The 22,081-nt window shown below is 42.7% G+C and overlaps 1 protein-coding gene across 3 annotated transcripts in view; it reads right to left on the bottom strand.

Annotated features, from left to right (window-relative positions):
* Window positions 1–22,081, bottom strand: part of LOC109472591 (mucin-like protein) — a 28,242-nt gene that overhangs the window by 5,933 nt on the left and 228 nt on the right. Inside the window, exons 1-30 of one of the 3 annotated variants that reach the window (XM_019772378.1) lie at window positions 21,319–21,421; window positions 17,106–18,057; window positions 16,610–16,805; window positions 16,163–16,288; window positions 15,476–15,601; window positions 14,789–14,923; window positions 14,257–14,388; window positions 13,630–13,773; window positions 13,039–13,178; window positions 12,171–12,344; window positions 11,233–11,394; window positions 10,212–10,408; window positions 9,545–9,698; window positions 8,636–8,789; window positions 8,266–8,357; window positions 7,722–7,857; window positions 6,981–7,161; window positions 6,410–6,573; window positions 5,785–6,036; window positions 5,257–5,408; window positions 4,652–4,772; window positions 3,941–4,091; window positions 3,268–3,518; window positions 2,709–2,954; window positions 2,229–2,351; window positions 1,946–2,068; window positions 1,698–1,820; window positions 1,189–1,308; window positions 718–855; window positions 272–394 (exon numbers count right to left, since the gene is read on the bottom strand). In XM_019772378.1, coding sequence (XP_019627937.1) covers window positions 272–394; window positions 718–855; window positions 1,189–1,308; window positions 1,698–1,820; window positions 1,946–2,068; window positions 2,229–2,351; window positions 2,709–2,954; window positions 3,268–3,518; window positions 3,941–4,091; window positions 4,652–4,772; window positions 5,257–5,408; window positions 5,785–6,036; window positions 6,410–6,573; window positions 6,981–7,161; window positions 7,722–7,857; window positions 8,266–8,357; window positions 8,636–8,789; window positions 9,545–9,698; window positions 10,212–10,408; window positions 11,233–11,394; window positions 12,171–12,344; window positions 13,039–13,178; window positions 13,630–13,773; window positions 14,257–14,388; window positions 14,789–14,923; window positions 15,476–15,601; window positions 16,163–16,288; window positions 16,610–16,805; window positions 17,106–18,008 — 5,239 coding nt within the window. In that variant the 5' untranslated portion in view covers window positions 18,009–18,057; window positions 21,319–21,421. Of the gene's footprint in view, window positions 1–271; window positions 395–717; window positions 856–1,188; window positions 1,309–1,697; window positions 1,821–1,945; window positions 2,069–2,228; window positions 2,352–2,708; window positions 2,955–3,267; window positions 3,519–3,940; window positions 4,092–4,651; window positions 4,773–5,256; window positions 5,409–5,784; window positions 6,037–6,409; window positions 6,574–6,980; window positions 7,162–7,721; window positions 7,858–8,265; window positions 8,358–8,635; window positions 8,790–9,544; window positions 9,699–10,211; window positions 10,409–11,232; window positions 11,395–12,170; window positions 12,345–13,038; window positions 13,179–13,629; window positions 13,774–14,256; window positions 14,389–14,788; window positions 14,924–15,475; window positions 15,602–16,162; window positions 16,289–16,609; window positions 16,806–17,105; window positions 18,058–21,318; window positions 21,422–22,081 lie in introns of those variants that run through there. The other 2 variants (XM_019772377.1, XM_019772379.1) reach the window with 2 other exon arrangements.

Genomic DNA, 22,081 nt, shown 5'->3' with positions numbered 1-22,081 from the left:
TAGTGCAAACGATGGTTAGGATTTGATCATCATTTTATCTAAAGGCCTTATTTTCAATAATTTTCAAGCAGATCTTTCGGTGGCTGCAAAGACAGTGATACTATCAAACTGGCCAAGCTGTATCCTTTCGGTGGCTAACAGATATAAATCTGCAGCTGGCAAATGGATACTGCCTGGACAATTTGATGCTGTCTTTGCAACCACCTTTTGTTATGTTTGTTTTCTGATTATATGCTGAAAAACAACAAACAAACAACAAACAAGATCTTACCGTCACATGCCATTCCGTCAGCGTTGAGCTGGTAGCCGGCGTTACAGCTGCAGAGGAATGATCCGCCATTGTTGGTACACACTTGCGCACATCCTCCGTTGTTCGTCTGACACTCGTCGATATCTGTTTTAGAGTGAAGAAATTTTATTCGTTAGAACACTACCGGTTTAATTATCAATTTAATCATAAAGCGGCTGGGTAGCCAATTCAGCTTGTAGGAGCTTATAGGGCCAAGCATACATGTACACAAGACAAGGCGTGATTACATTTAGTCAAGCAACAAAAGGTAGAAAACACTCAAATAAAATTTGATTTGTCAAAAACAAAAACATGTCCACATGTTCACATCGTCAGGATTGTAATGCTAAACAAAACGTCAATTCAGAACATGTTTATCACTGTTATTACATTATGTACGACTAGACAAAGTTGGTCATGAGACTCACCGTCGCAGAGAGTGCCTCCACCGGCTTCGATCTGATAGCCTGTGCTGCAGCTGCAGTTGAAAGTGCCGGGCAGGTTGGTGCACTGTCCGTTGGTGGGGTCACAAGAGTTGTTGGCTGCGTTGGCACACTCGTCAAAATCTACCGAAAAATGCAGCCAGCAGTTAGTTATCCGTGAATAGTTTTACCAGGTTGGTAAATCATTTAGTAAACGGGCTCTTTTTACACAACCAGAAAGAGATTTGCCCCAATTGGCCAAGGAAGGAGAATAAACCGACACGTCAGCTGAATAAGCCTCTTGTTTCTCTTTATTCGTCCTTTAGTAATATCTTAGGATGAAATAGTTGAACTTTTCTATCATAGTGATGTACAATGTACATCTGTTCTTTATGCCGCATGCTATTTCTTAAAGGAAAATGTAGCTGTTAAGGGAGTTATTCTGATAGTGTTCACGGTTAAGCTTTCTTTGCCTACCATTGCAAGTGATGCCGTCGCCATCGAGGTTGTATCCACTGTTGCAGTCACAGACTTCAGTAGCGTTGATGACGGCGCACAACTGAGTACAGCTGGTATCGTTACTGCAGGAAACAGCCGCTGGAGAGAGAAACACACGAAAGGTTATAGTTAAATGGGCATAACTTTTAGGCAGCGTTCAACCATAGCATGGCTTACAGATACGGCTCTTGAAACCGGATACGACTCTTGACAACAGATACGGCTAATCTGTTGGGTAAGCCTTAAAGTAGAGATCAACACACGGAGTATTGTATACTAGTAAATTACTCACAGGATCAGCTTAAGTCAAGCTGATTTGGAAGGTCATTTATATACAAGACGAAAAGCAATATGGTCCCAGGACGGTTCCTTGAGGGAGCCCAGACGCTACTTTAACTGGAGCCAACGCCTTCCCCTCTACCACTTCTGTTTGGACTACAATGATGTACGACTAAGCTTTGTAAGGATGTCATGAATGGTAGACTTACGTTCACAACTCTTTCCGTCTGCAGCCAGGGCGTAGTACGCCTTGCAGGAGCAGGCAAATCCACCGGCGGTGTTGGTGCAAAACTGTTTGCAACCATGACTGGGACCGGCACATTCGTCGATATCTGGAGACAAAGAAGAACATGAGTAAATGTTGAAGTAATGTGATATTTTTCACACATTCAATTGTATTTCTCTAAGCTGTTATGTCTTAAAATGTGTATCATTGAGAGGCTAAAATTTAAGTTACCTTGGCATGTGTGTTTGTTCTCCATCAGCCTGTAACCGACGTCACACGAGCAGGCGTAACTGCCTTTCGTGTTGGCGCAGATACGGTCACAGCCTCCGTTGTTTGTCTGACACTCGTCAATATCTGAGAAGGTTAAAAAAAATCATTCAGTTCCTGACTGTTGGTCAGCTACAAGGGTCTAGTTTACATACAACAACAACAACTGTGTGTACAACAGCAACAGCAACAACAGCAACAATATCAACAACAAGAACAACAGCAACAACAAAAGAGCAGTGCTCACCTGAGCATGTTGTTCCGTCTCCGCTGTACCCAGTATTACAGGCACAGGTGAAAGAACCCTCCGTGTTGGTACAGGTGGCGTCAGCATGGCAGTTGTCGGCACCGGTAGCACACTCGTCAATATCTGGGAAAATGACATCGATGTATATGTTTACTTCATTGTACATCAGTTTTAGTTGTTCAACTTGACCAGAAGTATATATGGCAGGATTAAGCCTGGATACAATATAAAATGTATAAAATGTATAAAATGTATAAAATGTATAAAATGTATAAAATGTATAAAATGTATAAAATGTATAAAATGTATAAAATGTATAAAATGTATAAAATGTATAAAATGTATAAAATGTATAAAATGTATAAAATGTATAAAATGTATAAAATGTACAAAATGTATAAAATGTGTAAAATGTGTAAAATGTGTAAAATGTATAAAACGCCATAACGTTATATATATCTTATTTCTTAAGCTTCTTACCGACGCATGTCCTGTTGTCAGCCAGCATGCTGTACCCCGACAGACACTCGCAGCGGTAACCCGGGGCCTCGTTGAAGCAGGTGGCGTTCTTACACTGGTGCACGTTGGAGTTGTTGGAAGGTAAGAGGCACTCGTTCAGATCCACGCAGGACTCTCCGTCACCCACCATCCCAGCTGGGCAGCTGGCGCAGGTGTACTCCTTGGCACCGGGGGACAGAGGCGCCACAGCATCGGTACAATTTACACCTGGAGGACGGGAGAGTTACAGTGTTAGTCCGTTGACAATTCGCCCCAATAGACCGATCCTAAAGCCCCACCCATCTCCGAAAAAACATAGAAATGCTTCATTCTTTCATTGGTCGAACTGCTAATTGCCATTCTCTCATTGGTCGAATCACTAATATTGTCATTCTCTCATTGGTTGAATTGCTAAATGTGATGGACATTCAGGAGCGACCTATTATTTCGTCTGAAAGAGATGTCGTAGATATGATAACAGTACAGTTGTACAAACGAAACTAACATAAAAGGAAATATTCAACATGTAAAGCCGACTTACCTGGATAGCAAGGTGTGACAGAGCAGCCATTGTAGTCCGTCTCACAGTAGTCGCCGACGAAGCCCAGCTGGCAGTTGCATGCGGCGATGGCGAACCCGGCGCTTCGTGCCGTTAGGGTGGTGGCAAAGTTGCACGTGCCGCCGTTCTGACAGGCGCACACGGTGACATCAGGGGTCTGGGAGGTGGAGGCGCCGACGTCATCCGTGGCAAGGAACTGGATGGTGTAGTTCGACGTGTCGGAAGGCGTCCACCTGTGTTAGCAAAGTATAAATCATTAAGCGATATCATGTAAGATTTTTTCCACTATTTTATACATCTTTATTTTACACATTTTCTTGCGCTATAAGCCTAACTGGTTTCATAATGACAAGTAAAAGATCAACGTCGTTGCGCCGCAAAAACGTGTTGAAGCTGCCAAAGATACCCCAACAAAAACCGCTGTTTAGGAGCCTCCTAAAATACAACGGGCCTTGTGCAACCTATTCTCACGCTGCGCTGTCGCCGGAAAAGCGAAATAGCGACGCTAATATGTTGAAAGTTACTGAAAATGACAATCTAGAGGATTGGTGCAAAAATCTTACATAATATCACTTCAGTGCTATCAGTACGACATCATTCGATCCATAGACAGGAGTGCACTTTTTCACTCAATGTCTTTAAGAGTAAGACTTACGTGTAGTAGTTGCTGCCGTTGAGGCTGCCCGGTCCCTGTGCGACAGTGATGGTGACCGACCCGTCGTCTGTAGCCTCCAGCTGCAGGCCGTACTCCTGACCAACGGTAGCCCGGATCTCTGACGTCACGTTGAAGACTGGCGGGGTGTTCGCTGTAAAACGATATCAATCAATCAATCAATCAATCAACCAATAGCCTTTATTTATACTGGAAATGCCCTGCCGATGGAAATGCTCTTCCCAGAGGTCCAGGTCTACCGTCATATGCAAGAATATTGGACACTAAACAAGGCTATTTCCCGAGAGGGGTGAAAGAGACTATCTACATCAGGGCCCATCACCCTTCACTAAACCGTGACGGGGGCCGACATCGTCTACCAGACCCAGCGTTGACGTCACACTTCAAAGAAGCCATGTGACAAGCCTCACTGGGTCAGTCTACTGAGGATGACCAGAGTGACTGGTCAAAAGCTCTAGGTGAGAGAACTATATTGTATTGGATCAAAATTTTAACTTCAAACATGTAACTACCAACACAGTAAACTTTCATGATACAATATCATGTGTTGGATCAGAAAAACATCCTCTTCAAAACTTGTTAAGAAAAATAGATATTGAAAAGCTTGTAGATGTCGTATAAATCTGATATGTTTTTCCAAGATGATTACGCCTTTTGACAAATTATAAAAGTTCCTATGATGAAGGTTCTTACAGAGAGCGGCGTTGCTGTTGGCTACAGCGTCCAAAGCTGCTGCTGCGGCGGCTCCCACCTCCTCGTTTCCAGTCAGCGCGATGTCAAACAGGCACTCCTTCTTATCTGCACCGCCACACACCTGCAGATAGCAACGTTAAGTGGTTAGAAGGTTGAACGCGACAAGAAAATTTCGAGTATTACGTCGGTGAAGGTTAGACATCCGAGGAATAAGATTAACCAAGAGAAAACAGTTACTCAAGCAATTGGATATGATTTTGGAAACTTTTAGATGTTTCACTTCAGGCAGCATCTTTCGTCGGTGACACTACTAGTGCTGAAGAGATTTCAAAATTTCAATATCGAGAATTGTTTAGAATGTGAGTGTGCACACCTTTGGATGATTATTCGTCACAATTCATGGAACCTAGCCACGAATAAGCCTGATTGGTAAATATACTCTTTTGGATGATTGTTCGTCACAATTCATGGGCCTTAGCAACGGATAGACTTGCATAGTAAATGTAGTAGTCTTAGCGTGCGTTCAGCACTATGGCATATAACATCCGCGAAACAAATCAGGCGTAGAAATGATCTTTATCAAGAGTGAGCAAAAAGAGTCTCACCGATATGGCGCGGGCCTTGTCGGTCTCGTTAGGGAACATGGTGTCCAGGTTGAAGAACAGAGGAGTGAAGGAACTGTTGCCGTATGTTGCGGCATTTTCGCCGTCGGGATACACGGTGAAGAGGGTACTGTCGCCCGTGGTACGCAAGGCCCCTGTCGGAAAGAAAGACATCAAGCATTAATTGACATAGCAAACGAACAAAAACCGAACAGACAATCCAATATAAGAAATATTTTACAATAAGTAAGACGGCAAATCTAGAACTATAACTAGAAAGGTAATATCTGCAAAGCAAATGCATAATATTTACCATTGCATATGGTCTGCTCTGTTAATTCTTACTGTATATATGGTGACAGGAGTCTAAATCCCTCCTGCTATAAAATTGCAACATGATGTGACCCAACACTAGTTAACATGGTAACAGGCGTCTGGTTATGGTCATTGACCTTTTGTGTTTGGAACGGAAGAGGAAACAGAGCAAAAATGATATGTTTCCCTTCGGTAAACATATAAATGACAACTTACATGACTGGCCCCATGCAAATAGTTCGTCTTCTGGAGGGTTGGTTGCATTGGTGAAAGAAACCGCTGTGCCGTTGGGCCAGAAGAACTCATCCTGGTTGTTGCCGTTGAAATTACCCAGAAGGCCCTTCAGCTTGCTCTTCATGTCAGGGGTCATGGAGACTGCGTAGGTGAGCATGCCGAGTCCCGCCTTCACTTCCACCGAGATTCCGGACGTGAAGATGACCTTGACACCAGTCACAGCTGACGTAGAGGCTGGAAGACGAAACGTCACAAGTTCATTGACGTTCAAGACAGGACAATGTGCTTCTTGCTTTTTACCTCATATACCAACATTATCATAGGAATAGAAAGATACCATTTGCAAAGCAAATGCACAATGTTCACCTTCTGTTAATTTTTACTCAAACACAATCATATACTAGTATATGGTAAGACAGGAGTCTAAATCCCTCCTGCCATGAAATTGCAACATGATGTAACCCAACACTAGTTACCATGGTAACAGACAGCCTGGTTCAGGTCATTGACCTTTTTGTTTTGAAGAAGAAGAGGGAATGTAGCAAAAACAATATGTTTTCCTTCGGTAAACATAATCACAAAGGCTGTAAAACATGAGTGAACTTACAATCTTTCACAAGCTGGAATCGTCCATCAGAGAAGGAGTCGGTTGAGCCATCGTCGATGCCAGCGTGTGTATAGGCTGTGCTGTCCACGTAGATGTCCACACTAGTTCCCGTACCATTCAGGTAGATCTGGACGTCATTGGTGGGCTGCTTCACGGCAATACCACTGCAAAGATGAAGACGCACACGGTCAGTAAAAAAACAGAAATATGACGAATGTTAAAGCAGCAACAACCGTCAACTAGAAAGCAAATGCACTATGTTTACCTTCACATGGCCCAGCTTAAAAAAGTACTACTTTGTTTATTCTTACTCAAAAACATTCATATATATATGGTGACCATGCAGCCCCTCTTGGACTCAGTTCTGCATGGCACTTGCAACATTACGTAACCGACACCAGTTACCATGGTGACAGACGTCTGGTCCTGGTCATTGACCTTATTCGATGGGAGAAGAAGAAGAGGAGGAAGAAGAAACAGAGCAAAAACAGTATGTTTTCCTTGTGCGAATGTAAACAGAAACATACTGAAAAGGCAATGATGTAGTCAAATTATGTCAGTTTTTATTTACCTGAACACTGTCGCCAGGGGGACCTTGCCGGGCTCGACATCTGCCAACTTCGTCCTGCCCTGCATCTGGAAGACCCGCGGGGCGTCGCTGGTGTTGGTGCCCATGAGGTACTCATCGTAGCCGTTGAACGAGTAGGAGAATCCGTCCAGGGTAGTGATGTGAGGATCACCCGCTCCAGCACCTGTAAAAATCAAAGGAAGATGATTTATTAGAAATGGTTCATCTGCTTTTCATTCTAGAAGCCTTACTGTGTACAAATAGGTAAATATATCAAAGAATGTGTGGACTTAAGAGCAAGTATTACACTAAAATCAGTATGTTGATTCATACCCACGTGTCTGTCTGTATGTTAAGTTATAGTTAGACCTTACGAAAGTCGCTGCACTTTTGTTTTGTCGATAAAGTACTCTACTATAGCAATAAAGAACACTGGGTCCACATCACATTCACAAAACTGTAATGTCTTTGATGTAGTTCAAAACTTTATCTACTCTACAGGTAGATTCGCTTAATTGATAGATCACCAACTTGTCTTGTTTATACTCATTTTTCCTTCACCCACTTTGTAATTATGTATGTATTTTGTCATTGTGTTTTACTCTCGTTTAATGTTTTTGAGTAGAAGACGTTATACAAGCAACTGTGCTTCTTTCTTGATACTCAATGAATACATGTGAATAAATAAAAAGAACAAAGAACAAAGGACGCTGGTTGATGTTCAAGCTATCGATTAGAACTCACTCTGTTGGGGAGCCTCGTATCCATCAGATGAGATCATCGGCCTCTTCTCGAAGTACATGGTGCAGTAGGCGCTGGACGTGTCCTGGCAGCAGTACTGTCTGGGCTTCACGTCATGGTCCTGGTAGTTCTGGGAGCTCTGAAGGAGAAAGGAGAAGCAGATTGCATATCAATCAATCAATCAACCAATCAACATCTCGTGTTTACAAACCTGCTGAATTTGAGATCTTTCCAGTGCCACTGATGAAAGGTATTGATGAAATGCTACCTGAAACGTCTGACCGTTTCCAAAATCATATCCGGTTGCTTGAGTAACTGTTTTAGTGTATCATATTAGCTGGATATTCTTCACCGAAGAAATCATTCAATGTAGACTATTTTGGTATAGAATATATACATTGCCGTCCTTGGAAACAATTCAAACAAAAAATGTAGTATTTTCGAACAATATGCTGTTAAAATGCATACGCTTGGTATCTCTTCAAAGGTACATCTTTTAACATAATTTATCGATATGGGAAACCAAAGAATGTGAATTGTAGCGTACCCGAGCATAACGATGAACATTGCCAGACAGCTCCCTGTTGTTTAGCATAAAGGCACCGTCAGAAGCTCCATAACAGCACAGGCTGTTTCCACCTACGGACAAAGACATAGATAAGTTAAAACACAACAATGTTTCCAAAGTTCTGGTTTGCAAGTATTGTGTATGTAGTAGTAGCCACATCCGAAGCCACACTCATGAGACCTAGAAATAGTCTGCTGAGGACAGAAGAAGAAGAAGAAGAAGGAGACGGGAAAGAAGGAGAAGAAGGAGGAGAAGGAGGAGGAGAAGGAGGAGGAGGAATAGGAGGAGGGGAGGAGAAGGAGGTATAGGAGGAGGAAGAGAAGAAGAAGTTGCTAAAGCAGTTGCCTACCGTTGGTGAAAGAAGACCCGTCGTTCTGCTCATAGCAGGCTCTCCCTCCCGTGGACACGTCACTCGCCGCTTTAAACCTCGTGTCGAGATCGGCGTGAGCCTTGGTCAGTGGGCAGGGTACAGCGCTGGCAAATGCGCTGACGGCTGGTTCAGCCTAAACACGATATAGAAATAAACGTTTATATTGCAAATTCCTGCTCGTAGGCTAATTGCAAGTACATGTAACATGAAAATAAAGTATGGACAACAGGGTGGGTAACAACATAGTATGTGACTACTCTAACTACTAAATTCTAACTTATTGGGTTTGACGTCTTTTTCCGTGACAGTGGAAGACGAATGATCCCACTTTTTCTATAATGTGTGGATTTGTGATGTTAAGAGGAGAACTCTTCTTGGCCTCTTCAAACAGGTCCTTTCTTTCGTGATCGTTGAAGGGGCAGTTACATAAAAGCCAAATCAGTCAGTGATCACTTACAGATAGTCATAATTTGTGTTCAAGAGACCGGTTAGAAAACAAAAGGTCCGCTGATACTAACATGATGAAAGAAATCAAATCACAATAGCGTAGAAGTTATTCTTGTTTGTTTACCGTATATAATAGAATATCTGGGAATAGTTTCATCTGGAAGGCAAGTCACTGAATAAAGAGTTTATATTTACACAAGCGTTTTATTCAGCCGACATTTTAGTGACCTTCTGTCACCTTCCTCAGGGCGATTCTGACTGGTTCAAATTCCACAGTAAATGTGTCACTGCTGTGTTTGAATGGTGTGTTTGAATGCGCACACTTACGAGGAAAGCGCACACTTACGAGGAAAGCGCACACTTACGAGGAAAGCGCACACTTACGAGGAAAGCGCACACTTACGAGGAAAGCGCACACTTACGAGGAAAGCGCATACTTACGTTGTACCAGTCCGTACACCACTTTCTGGGGTTGACCCAGCCGTCGGCGTTGTCGTCAGCCTGGCTCCACACGCCTTCCGTGGCCCGGCTGTCCATACAGTACACGTTCGTGCCGCTGCAGTCCTTCGCACCGTTTGCCAGCTTAGTCTTCATCCTGGAAAGACAACCGGAACAGAAAAAGACTGTTAATCTCTATAGTATGTAATGTCTCGCATATAATGTGTTCGGTTAACTGCAATGCAATAGAAAACCTTTGTAAGTTCGTCTATACATATCTCAAGAAGACAGAAGAAGCAAGCAAATCATAGGTATAGTAAATATAGCGTAGTTTGTTCAGTATTCTCACGGTATCTGACTTACTGCATTTATACCAAATGGGGCATGAATATGTCATCATTGTCACTGTCATAGAATAAAGGCTCGGGCTCTGCAAAGAGCTCTATGCTGGACTTGTGAATGTCTTGCCTTCACAAGCGAATGTGATCATAAAAACATTGTGATATTATGAAAGAATGAATGAACGAACGAACGAATGAATGAATGAATGAAGACCTATATTGTACACACATACTGTGCACACTGGCTTAACGTTGAGTTCGGTCACAACAACTAACTGAAATTACGTGAGTTGGACTTCTCCTTGCTTCTTAGTAATGGTGAAACGCACCTTGAATTTTCGTTCTCGACCACGATGAGCGAGCCGTTTGCACTCTCGACGACGATACCGACAAAGGCGGGCCACTTCCCACCGACCAGGTTACTGTCTGTGATCTGTGGGTCCCACTTCATGCCGCCGTCTTCGTAAATGGCACCGGCAAAGGTGTGGACGCCATCCGTGATGATACCGCCCTGGAACGTGTTCGTCTGAGGGAAAAATGATGATTTATTAGCATTTTGAATGTCTTAGGGTGGTGGGACTACGGCGCACAGATATGTCAACTTTGTGAATCTAATTTTTTTGTTGTGTGGCACTGTTAATATAAGTTATAAACTTCAGTGCAGCGTCACACTGTCCTTGTTATGTTTTCATTTTTTGATGAATAAAAAAAATGATAATCGTAAGGATTCGAACCCGGGACCTCTTGGTTCTGAGCTGAGCACTCCGCCGTTACGCCGCGCGACCCCACGACAATGATTTTTTTATTGTTCACACAGTATAACATGGTACAACACAAAGTGGTAGCGCACTCAAGTTTCTAAGACTTATTTCAACGCTACCACTTACATATAATAAATTAGCAAAAAGAATCCAATATGTAGAAAATACAGATGATAATACATATGTAGCACAAAGTAACAAAAAACAATGATTTATGATTATTGAGTCTTTATATAGATGGTAGACAATTACTTTTTACAAAAAAGGATATATCTGTGAACCAAGTACTAGTATGTATTTAAGAAGTCTGTCAACTGACAGTTTCTCCTCGGCAGTGATACACACATCATCAGCATCATGTATATTATTTAAGTTACTTTTAAAAGTGTTGTATCAATTAGTAATTTGCGTAACTTTTTTTGTTACTTTTGTTGTAATTTGGACTGGAAAGTTATTTTTGATGTAACTGACTTTTGTTTGGATTTTTTAAAAAGCGCTCTCAGGCGATATGTATCTCCTCTGTGAAATAAAACAAACAAACAAACAAACAAACAAACAAACAAACAAACAAACAAACAAACAAACACACCTCCATGTCTGGTCGTGCTGTCTCCCCAGCCATGGCCATGGTCTCATACGTCACCAGCAGGGCGAAAGTCGCGTTGAAGCCGGGAATCATGGTCAGTTCGTCGATCGTCTGAAGCATCGCGTCGTCACCTCCAGAGTTCTTTTGATAATAATGATACCAAACCTACAACACAGGAAACAGAGATTTTACTCACCATGTACATGTACGTATGCAGCTCAACTGTATTGAAATGGCGTATTCAACGCACGGTTCTTAGAAGATCACTACTTGACGATACTTTCAGATGTAATAACATAAATGTGATGTTCTCGTCACTTTTCTCATATCTTTTGATCCTTTTGATTCAATGGCACTATTCAGTCATTATGTTTACCGAAGGAAAACACACTACATGTCTTTTTGCTCAGTTTCTTCCTCTTCTTCTTCTTCTGTTCCAAAAAAAATAAGTTCAGTGACCAGGACCTGACGTCTGTCACCATGGTAACTAGTGTTGGGTTACATCATGTTGCAATTTTATAGCAGGGGGGATTTAGACTCCTGCCTGACCATATATATGCATGTGTTTGAGTAAGAATTACCAGAGCAGACCATATGCGAAGGTAAACATTGTGCATTTGTTTTGTAAATGTTACCTTTCAAGTTAAGTTTACCAAAGGAAAACATATTGTTTTTGCTCCGTTTCTTCCTCTTTTTCTTCTCCAATCAGTGAACTATGACCTGACCAATGACATGATTTGTTGAAGTCTGTCACTATGGTGACTGGTGTTGGGTTACATAATGTTGCAATTTCATGGTATGCTCTGCTCCTGTAGTAGTACATGTATATGAATGTGTTTGAGTAGGAATTAACAGAGCAGACCGTATGCAAAGGTAAGCATTATGCATTTTTGCTTTGCAAATTTTACCTTTTTTCATTCGTAGTTTACAACGTGTTTTACCTTTGAGGGATATTCTCCTCCCACGACGGCGTCGGCCCAGAACGGAGCGAACACGGCGCACACGGGATCGCCGAACGCGGCGGCGTCAGTGGTGGGGTGGCGGTAGATGGTCTTGGCCACGGAGTCCTGCGTCTCCTTCAGGGTAGTGGCGACGACAAGCCCGTTCTCAAGAACCTGTGGTAGGAAAGTTAGGATTGTGAGACACACGATATGAGTCAATTCGTCCTAATCGTTACATCAATGGATGTTAGACACCCAGGCTGGGTTACATCATGCTGCAAGAAGAGTTACTCAAGGAACTGGATAGATTTTGAAAACTGTCAGACGTTTCAAGTAGCATCCACTACCTTTCGTCAGTGAGTTTGTGCGTCCTAACCGTTGTTATCATCTATAAATGGTGTTCAAAGCTGTTTAAATACTTTTGGAATGTGACTGCCTAACCCGTGATATGCCATCTTGGAGGCAATAAAATGCCACCTCTAAATGCCTTACTTTAATGAAGGACCTTTATTGTACATTTTTTGCCCTTACGAAATGAGTACATGCTCATGGTGACAAAGTTTTTTTATCATTATTTCCAACATGTGATCACAAGACGTGGTGACGGCTCACTCAAGTTTTTTAAAACTTATATTAATGCCGCCACCAACACAAGGGACAATACAATACTCATTTTTACCTGAGCGAAGCGAGGAAATTCGTGTTCAGTGCCTTTCCCAAGGGCACAAGATCAGTGGCATGTCAGGACTCGAACCCGGGACCGCTAGGCTCCGAGTCAAGCACTACCGCCACACGACCCCACAAAGTTCTATGTACAGTGACTGCAGGAGACTGTACAAGTCTTACTAAAAAAGACAACAGAACTTACATAAAGGGTGTCACACAGCCGACCTCCGAACAGAGGCAGACCGTCGGGAACTTTGATGAGGCTGGACGTTTTGTCACTGGCGACACTTCCGGTCACGCTCATGTCACCGGCGTTAGCGCCGAACGGAAACAGTCGGTCCTCTGTAGGAAAAAATTAGAAGAATATTAGTTTATGATTATTATTTTTTTATTGAACATTAATAAAGACAAGACATGGTGACAGCACACTCAAGTTTTCGTAACTTATTCTTAAGCCACCAACTCAGAGAAGGCTACTAATTTTCAACCGAGAGAAGCGAGGAAAGTCGTGTTAAGTGTATTTCCCCAGGGCACAAGATAGGTGGCATGGCAAGATTCGAACCCTGGACCTCTTGGTTCAGAGTCGAACACTCTGCCCTTACGCCACGCGACCACAAGGCAACGATTGTTTCGTCTTTGATTATAGATATGACAGTAAACGCATGATAATTTTGATTTGAGGTTATATTGCACTCTGTTCTCTTATTCTTGTTAGTTGCTTTTAGCCTTCGGACAGGAATTTGCAATAAACTTATCATTTGATAACTTGTTTATGGAGTTTTATGCTGCCCACCTTTGCATTCTCCTGGGAATCCTGTACCGTTGGTAGCGATGCTCTTGTACCCTGTGTCACAGCTGCATGTGTACGCACCCACAGTGTTGACGCAGTTCGCATTGGGGTCACAGACGGCTGTACCGGCGGCACACTCGTCCACATCTGTAAGAATGGATAGTGTGTTAAAAGCAAGGATATTAGAACGTTTTTTCTATAGAGAAATTAGCTGTACTGTAATGAATGAGCAGCTGGGTGATCACAAAATCATAATGGGGAAAACAGACATCTAGTAGTATTTGGCCCCGTTCACACGAAAACGCTGTAAGCGCTTTCGATCCAGATCCACAGAAGCCGGATTCAAGTGGCCCCATCTGAACGCTACAAATCACATTGAAACGGCCTCGATCCCAAACCACCTTGGGAGGTAGTTTCGAACCGGTTTAACCGGGTCGCGATTTGCGATGAATGTAGTTTGGGCAAATCGTACTTGGGCACGGTTTGAAAGGAACGTGTGGCACGTGGACCAGATGTGAGGAATGCGATTTACCCGAATCGCGGTTCGGGTGACTTCACATGAACAGGGCCTTTGTCGATGAATCACACCTGCAAAGAACAACAGGTTCGAATATATGTAAGACCTCTCACCTGTACAAGCCCCGATGGTCCCAGCCCCGGTGTACCCGGCCTTACAGGAACAGGTGAAGCCTCCCGCATTGTCGGTACACATGCCGAGGGTCGGGTCGCAGTTGTTCTCTCCCGTAGCGCACTCGTCAACATCTGTTGAGGTAAAGTTCTCCATATTACTGAATGCCTTCATGCCCTTACAAAGTAGGTACAGGTCATGTATCAAGTACACAATGTTGTCTTAAGATAGAATTTTAACATTTAGCATTAGAATTCAGTATTGTTAGTGTTGAATTTTTCTGTGCATGTCTAACATGCTCTAGACCACATATGGTCACTTCGGTGTATTTAGTAATTCTACAAAGAAATTATACTGATTCTTTATTGACTTTTTCATAGTCTTTTCACAAAGCTAAACATGCACTGCAAGTCCTACTTTGCAAAAATGTTTCCATTTTTTCCATCATTTTTTCCTTAAAATTTTTCCTACAAATTTTCACAATTTTAATTTTTTTTCCAAAAAATTCCATCAGATGAAAAAAGGTGTACTTACTGACACAGAGTGTTTGACTCCCATCCGCCAGTTTATACCCTGAGTTACAACCACAGGTATAGCCTGAGTCCGTCACTGCACACGTGGAGACGTCGGAGGGAGAGCAAGGGTTGGAGGTGTCACAGGAACGTGCGGCTGGTGGGACGGGAAAAAAATATTTATGAACCATAGTGAAAATCATCATTGATGACAGTGAACTTTATTGCATATCCACGCCCTACATGGGTCAAATACACTACGTTAGATAAATGTGGTACAAGGATAGGAGGAACAAGTGTTACATTGTTGAGCTACGCCTATATCTACAAGATATCTTCACTCTTTTTGAAACAAGCATGAACATATTTTCACAGTTTTTCATTTACATAGTAGTTCTTGGATGTCATAATATGTTTGAACAATTCTCTTTTCGGTAAGTGCGCATTTTTCTGTTCTAATTGTAAGAAACTAATTAGAGAATTCCGCATGTTTGTGTATATTGTGCATTCTAAAACAAAATGTGCTCCATACACAATTATCGTTACTGAGAGTACACATTCTGTCGTTTGGGGGAGTCTGGCTGTACCTACCAACTTCAATCAACTTCAACGGAACGTCACATTGTGTAAGAGACGTAAACTATTGCACAGGACGGAACGAAAATATGGTTTTATCGAAAGTGGAGTGTGTTAGACTGTCTTAACTTACCGACGCAAGTTTTGTTGTCTGCCACATCAAGTTTGAAAAAGGCCGGACAGTCGCAAGCGAAGGATCCGTCCGTGTTGTTGCAGATGTCCGAACATCCGCTGACTCCAAGTGTGCACTCGTTGATGTCTGCCATTAACATTGGTAAAAACAAATGATTAATACATATACATATACACTTCACAAGTTGTGAGGAATGAATTTCAACGTCTGATTAAAAATGAATTAGTCAGTGAAATGTGTTCTTGCCTACAACTATAGGGTATTAAAATGATTCCTATATTCGCACATGTAATGCTATGTATGACACATTTTTTCTATTCAAACATTTATTACAAGACATGGCGACGGCACACTCAGTTTTTTTCAACTTATTTTTATGCGGCAACCAATGCAGACAAACTCATGAACGGACAACAGACATACTCATTTTCATCTGAGTAACGTAAGGAAATTCGTGTAAAGTGCCTTTCCTAAGGGCACAAGATCGGTGGCATGGCAGGATTCGAACTCGGGACCTCTTGGTTCCGAGCCGAATGCTCTGTCGTTACGCCACACGACCTCACAACATTTTCTAAACTCCACCATCCCGACTCCACAACATCTATGACACACTTATAAAGCTTAATTAGTGAATGAGTGACGTGAATGTGGATGATTTTATGTAGCATGATGATCGGATGGACTTACCAGTGCAATGTGTCGCATTGAGAGGTTCAAACCCGCTCATGCAATCACACCTGAACGAACCGACAAGGTTCGCACATGTGGTGTGACTTCCGCAGGAAGAAGGGCTAAGCACGCATTCGTCAGTATCTGATATAGAGAGAGAAGCCTTTGCATAAGCGGCTGTGCTAGAAGCAGCAGATGATGTCTTAACAAGCATGAAGTGTGCACATGTTCAATGGATCGCAGCACTCATTATTACATGCATAGTAATATACAGTGGTGTGACGACGTCCCTACTTATGGTATGAAGGCAATATGGAAGCTGATGATGAACAATCAGGCATCCCGATTATTCGATGCAGCAACTTCAATTCAAAGAGTAGAAAAAGCGTTGTGAACAGATGTAATAGCAGTGTGCAAAGCGAAAGAACGTAACAAATGTTTCAGTAAAAATGCTGGTGATCCTACCTTCACAGTATGTGCCATTGCCCTGGTATCCGGCGTTGCAGGTGCAGGAGAAACCGACATGAGGGTCGCTATCCACACAGGTTGCATCTGCGTGGCAGTTGTCGGTACCCAAGGCGCACTCATCGACCAGGGCCCTGGTTGTTGGTGCTGCTGTACTCGGGGCCACTGTACTCTGTGCTGCCGGGCTGGCGGTACCCTGTGATGACGATAAATAATGAACATCAGAACTACCACAATGTCATGTAATGACAATTTGTATCAACATGATAATCATGTCCCTGCAGAAGATTTACAGTTAGCTCTGTTACCTTTTCATTTGCACAAATCCATCAGAAGAGGAAACTGTATCCTCTAGGTTAACAGGAACGTTTACTATACATTCAGATACAATTTACAAGATATTTCAAATCTAACTAGAAGTTACTTTTCTAGATCTAGTGCCTTTTCAAACTTCAAAGCGATTAATGATACTTTATTGATGAGACATGCCACTTACAAAGACTTGCACGTATCCTGGTGGGCAGACACAAGCCGTAGACAGAGCGAGGGTGCTGAAGTAAGGCGTCGTTGCTAGTGATGTAGGAAGAACTGTGGTTGCAGCCCCAGCAGTTGAAGCGCCAGCCGTTGTAGCTGCTGCAGTTGAGGCTGCCCCAGTGGTTGTAGGTGCAGCCGTTGAAGCTGCTCCGGTAGTTGTAGCCGCTGCCGTTGAGGCTGCACCAGTGGTTGTAGCTGCTGCAGTTGAGGCTGCTCCGGTAGTTGTAGCTGCTGCTGTTGAGGCTGCTCCAGTAGTTGTAGCTGCAGCCGTGGAAGCTCCAGCCGTGGAGGCTGCCCCAGTTGTTGTAGCTGCAGCCGTTGAGGCTGCTCCAGTGGTTGTAGGTGCTGCAGTTGAGGCTGCTCCAGTAGTTGTAGCTGCTGCAGTGGAGGCTGCTCCAGTAGTTGTAGCTGCTGCCGTGGAAGCTCCAGCAGTGGAGGCTGCACCGGTTGTTGTAGGTGCTGCAGTTGAGGCTGCACCAGTAGTCGTAGCTGCTGCCGTTGAGGCTGCTCCAGTAGTTGTAGCTGCAGCCGTGGAAGCTCCAGCCGTGGAGGCTGCCCCAGTAGTAGTAGCTGCTGCCGTAGAGACTGCACCGGTTGTTGTAGGTGCTGCAGTTGAGGCTGCACCGGTAGTTGTAGCCGCTGCCGTTGAGGCTGCCCCGGTTGTAGCTGCTGCCGTGGAGGCTGCTCCAGTTGTAGCACCGGCAGTCGAAGCTCCAGCCGTGCTGGCCTCAGGTGTTGTCATCCCTCTTGTTGTGATCGGACCTGGGGTCGTAGGGACGCACTGGCAGGCCCCTTGTGCACCGGTGGACTGCCATGTTGTGGCCACCAGGAGTCCACACAGCAGTATGGAGAGCGTATTTCTCATTCCAAGTGTCTTTTTCCAAGATGAAGTAAGTGTGATTTTCGAAAAGATCCTGGAAGAACAAAAGAATTCTTTGTCATGGAAATGTTTCAAAGTGAGTAACTTTTGCCACAGAGCAATCTACTTAATAGTTCTAGATCTCTCCTAATTCCGAGTCCCAGTGGACTAAAAAAAGTTTTTCTCAAAACAAAGCTACGGCGTTTCAGAGATCACAAAATGAGCAGTCCAGACAGTCTTGTATCGTCCAAACCTCGCTAGCTTTTATATTTGGTTATCAGTTTTTAGGAAGCATTTCTGATTATTTTGATTTCCGAAACGAGAGCTAAGGAAAAGGATGAAAAAATGGAAAAAACATCTAATGACCTTCTACTTTTTCGCAGGCTTTTGCCATGAATATAATTAGTGGTATGAACACCATGCCATTTTAAGGGAACGCCTAATTTAAAAACTAACACCACGCCCAGTTACCAAGGCATTGGGCCAAACAAAACGCTGCCCCAGTCATAGACACTGTTCTAATTGGTTTGAGACAATGGTGATAATTAGGGCTGCTGTCCGGGGGGAATTAGACGGTACAGGTGAGTGAGTCAGTTGTCTTGGTAGCCAAGAGCAAACAAAAAAATAGCCAGAGGCGAAGATCTTTAAATCTTGCATCACGCACGTGTAAATTTTAAATGTAGCAAGCGTAAGCCCCAATAAGGACATATTCTATGCATGTAATTACAGAATTAGCACTTCAAACTTGTCACATTTGGAATACCTTGACAATAGTCAATATCTCAGAGCAAAAAAATAGTAGTACACATTTTAGGACGTGTACCAGAAACTGGTGCAATGCGTTATCTGTATAAAGGGACGCCCTTTAAAGAATTCACACTGGAAGGCTTAAATTGGAATCAATACTTAAGATGGTGATTTCGATCAATAGGAAGATAACAATAAAGACTGTAGGAACATGCACATATACCATTACACTTTTTATATCCCTAACAACATCCTTGATCTTTGTTACAAAGCATCACCATGGTGACAAAGATACATGTGTACTAATCACAATGTTCAATCACATTAAAACAACTTTGATGCCATTTTCAGATTCAGAATCCGTATCAGAAGCAACAACTGGACCTGTCATTTTTTAAACTTATGCAAGTGTCCACAAGGAGATCTCTTGGGACCCATGTGTTAAGTTATGCCAGATTAGAACGTAAGCATTTGGGCCCTTTTGTTTACTAGAACACGCCCAGTTTTTAAATTTTAAAGAACCTTTTTGAATAATCATTGGAACTTGTTGTTGAAAATAATTAGCCTCGGCAAATTTCTACTCCATGAAAGTTTTTTTCTTCGAAAAGCTTACTGTTAGAGATGAATTACAATATTGTTATTACAGACCAACGTTGCTAGTCTTCAACATATCATAACCTTACTTGTAGCCTATTAAAGTGCCTGTCATTTGTAATGGCAAGGAGGTTATAGTGGATTATAGTCGTAATAGATGTTCTTAATGAGAATAATCCACGAACATCTCTGAAGCCCGTTCATTATTCATGTGATTACACGAATAGATGGATGTAGTAATTACAACCAACATCATCAGCTAAGCACGATACACACGGGAACATAAGCTTCTTTCTTGTATGATAAATAAATAAATAGATAAATAAGAAAGAACCTAACTAAGAAGAATTTTTTGCTGTGTCATTTCGCGTGAAATCTCACTAGACAAAAATTCTCAGCTGTGCTATACCACCTTACATGTCATGGTGCGCACGGGCGAAGCTGGTAAAAACCGGTTTGAGCGGTCCTTTGATCAAAGACCTTTGAAAAGTCCACGCCTATAGACAACTATCTGTTGCAACAAAGCGTAGCCAAATCCTTCCAGTGTATGCATAGGATTTATGATGAAATGTAGATATGTTGTTGCATTTTGAATCCCCAGTTGTGTGTAATTTTTGTGTAGACCGATTACTAAATCCTTTAGTATGTCACTTTTTACCTAGTCGAAAACCTTTAGGAAATCAGAAACAAGTAACGCACATGAAGCACTTAAACCATATATTTCAGTCCGGAATGAAAAGTGAACAAAAGTGGACATTATGACGTCTGTCTTTGCCCTTCTGGGAACAGTATGATGATTGAAAGGTATCTAGGGCGACAAAAGCCCCGGCTATTCGTGTAATGAGTTGTCTTATGTTTACACCACTACCATGGCAACGGCCTGGCGTAACTAACCCTTACACAATCTTAAAGTCTGTCTCTAGGATCTAAAAACAACAAACTTTGTCACTCCCACGAAAAATTTCAGTGACAATATTTCACGGGATTTTACTGAATTTTACGATTAGCTGAACCTATACTGGCTAACGTAACACACTGCAGAAAAGTAGAAGAATTGACAACCGTTTTCACTGAATGCGACACAAATTTTAAAAAATCAGCAAAGTTCACAGTTGTTAACCGAGGCTTACTCTAAAATCTATCTGTCTACGCACGAATATAGCAAGTGTTGCCAAAACGAAGCCGACAGATACCAATACATCATTATGGTAACCACTGTGCCAGGTACGGCTTACTAAAAATGCAGGGTATGTAGCCTGTTATTCTATGACCCTATGTTTATCAAAGTACTGTCATTTTTTGGTAAGTATGCGAAAAAATGTTAAAAAGGAAGCCATGGGACAATACTGAATGGAATTCGGCACAAAGCGAAGCCAACCGAATCCCTCCCCCTTGTCACAGTTGAATCTATGGTGAGGGACAAATCCGTTCTTTGCCGCAGACTACACAAACAAACAGAGAAGCCTGTGTATCAACTACGAGAGCAAAACGCCGTACGAGTAGGTTTTTTTGGAACAAAATCCGTAGATTTTACCTCAAGATATTTAGATTGGAGCTAGATCTTCCGGGAGCTAGATCACAGGTGAATCTATGGTGTGGGACAAATCCGTTCTTTGCCGCAGACTACACAAACAAACAGAGAAGCCTGTGTATCAACTACGAGAGCAAAACGCCGTACGAGTAGTTTTTTTGGAACAAAATCCGTACAGTTTACCTCAAGATATTCAGATTGGAGCTAGATCTACCGGGAGCTAGATCACAGGTGAATCTATGGTGTGGGACAAATCCATTCTTTGCCGCAGACTACACAAACAAACAGAGAAGCCAGTGTATCAACTACGAGAGCACAACGCCGTACGAGTAGGTTTTTTTTTAACAAAATCCGTACATTTTACCTCAAGATATTCTGTTTGGAGCTAGATCTACCGTCAATTCATACTGGCTAGGAGAAAAATGATTTAAAAAGTACGCATACCTTTCTGTGTCCCACCGGTAGCACAAAAATGATGATTCAAAATGCGCTCGAGGGGACGAATATGTCCAGTGTCCCGTCACATTTGTAAGACTACTCAGAAATGGGTTCTACCTACAACGTCCGAGAAACCGCACACTCAAGCAGGCTTCTCCCCTCGCTAGATGTGAGAAACTCCACCAAACTGTACACCCGACAACGCTAGGGCTTTTCAGACTAGTGATCCCACCTCGCAGCCTGGCTACAAGATCTATGTTTAGCTAGCTTGTACACAAAGGCACCAGTCATTGAAGCAACATGTGAAAAGGAGAAGTAATCCTAACAAAGTTTCCGACATTGAGTGATATCTCAGTGACGCACGGACGCCTTTTTTTAAATTCGTGCTCTCATTGTAATTGGCCTTGGCTACGTACAGACAATCAGACAATACCTGAGGGTGTATCTACTAGCAGGTGCACATGTTGAGAACGTTTTGGAAAAGGTTTAAGCCATGAATATCTCCGCAGCGGGCTTTTATGCGAATTCCAACAGGTTGGGTAAGCCTTTAAAAGGTTTCAAATAGTTTTCACCGCACGAATGCACGGAGTATATTGTTCCTACGTTCGAAGCAGGTGCTTGGGCTTTACTTGTACAGGTAGGCCGAACGTATAGAACTGACAAGGCATCAAAATGTTATCTCGCGTAAATGTGACAAATATATGAAAAGGCGTGGATTTTAGCCCAGAAAATTGTACAAAATCGCCAAGGAAACAATATACCCCCAAGA

The sequence above is a fragment of the Branchiostoma belcheri genome, unplaced genomic scaffold, assembly GCF_001625305.1.
Source record: "Branchiostoma belcheri isolate BF01 breed outbred unplaced genomic scaffold, Haploidv18h27 scaffold28, whole genome shotgun sequence".
Lineage (NCBI taxonomy): Eukaryota > Metazoa > Chordata > Leptocardii > Amphioxiformes > Branchiostomatidae > Branchiostoma > Branchiostoma belcheri.
The sequence above is the reverse complement of the archived record's forward strand: the minus strand, read 5'-3'. Positions and strand labels throughout refer to the sequence as shown.